At 52.5% G+C, this 823-nt stretch overlaps 1 protein-coding gene across 1 annotated transcript in view; it reads right to left on the bottom strand.

The window, feature by feature from the left end:
• Positions 1 to 607, bottom strand: part of TAF4 (TAF4 RNA polymerase II, TATA box binding protein (TBP)-associated factor, 135kDa) — a 33,433-nt gene extending 32,826 nt beyond the window's left edge. The window contains exon 1 of the mRNA XM_010141259.1: positions 37 to 607. Within this exon, the coding sequence (XP_010139561.1) occupies positions 37 to 436 (400 nt within the window). The 5' untranslated portion in view covers positions 437 to 607. The remainder of the gene's footprint in view (positions 1 to 36) is intronic.
• Between the last annotated feature and the right edge of the window lie 216 nt (positions 608 to 823).

Genomic DNA, 823 nt, shown 5'->3' with positions numbered 1-823 from the left:
TAACCGAGGTATGTCTCCCATTTTGAGTGGCTGCACCCGCTGCGGCTACTGTGGGTCCCGCCGTGTGAATCGGTGGCCTCACAAGCGTTACCGTGGGTGCGCCGGTTCCAATGCTTGGTGGTGGCTGTGAGGAGATAACTGTAGGTGAGGAGGAAGATGCAGAGGACACAGCAGTATTAAGGAAAGAAGTCTGGATGACAGTGTTGGAAGCTGATGGCAAAACAGCATTCACAGTACTTCCTTTCCCCACGGATCCAGGTCCATTGTTAACAAGAGGGGCCACAGCAGGTGCAGAAGCAGGGTTAGCAGTCACAGGAGTCCCAGAGAAAGCAGCACTTCCTGTGTGGTGAGAGTTCATCACCACGTTACTCCCATTCAAAGTTTGCACTGTTGTGGTCCCAATCTTGCCATTCCTGGTGGACAAGGCGGTTGCCATGGTGCTGATAACCACCGATTTGCCCTGACTGAGGGTCCCTGGAGCAACAGTGACGTCAGATCCTCCTGCTGCTGCAGTGGTGGTGCTGGTGCTCGTTGTGGTGGCTCCATCCAGAGCTGAAGTCTGGGACCTGGTGTTATGATTAATAACACCCCCTTGCACTCCTCCTGCCCCTGCAAAAGAACAACAAGGTTAAACACAGGGAACGAGCAACATGAGAAGTCCACTGAAGACAGAAAGATCTCCCTCATCACCAAGTCTTCTCCATCTCCCAGGCTGCCTGCCTGGAGCCAAGAAAACAAAACAGCATACAGACTGAAGGTGGCTTTGAAGACGTTATCTTGAAGCCTCCAATTTCCCACCAAAGACTGGCAGGCTCAATATTAC

Source organism: Buceros rhinoceros, unplaced genomic scaffold (genome assembly GCF_000710305.1).
Source record: "Buceros rhinoceros silvestris isolate BGI_N320 unplaced genomic scaffold, ASM71030v1 scaffold33618, whole genome shotgun sequence".
Taxonomy (NCBI): domain Eukaryota; kingdom Metazoa; phylum Chordata; class Aves; order Bucerotiformes; family Bucerotidae; genus Buceros; species Buceros rhinoceros.
Note: the sequence above shows the minus strand (reverse complement) of the source record. Positions and strands in the feature narration are given on the sequence as shown.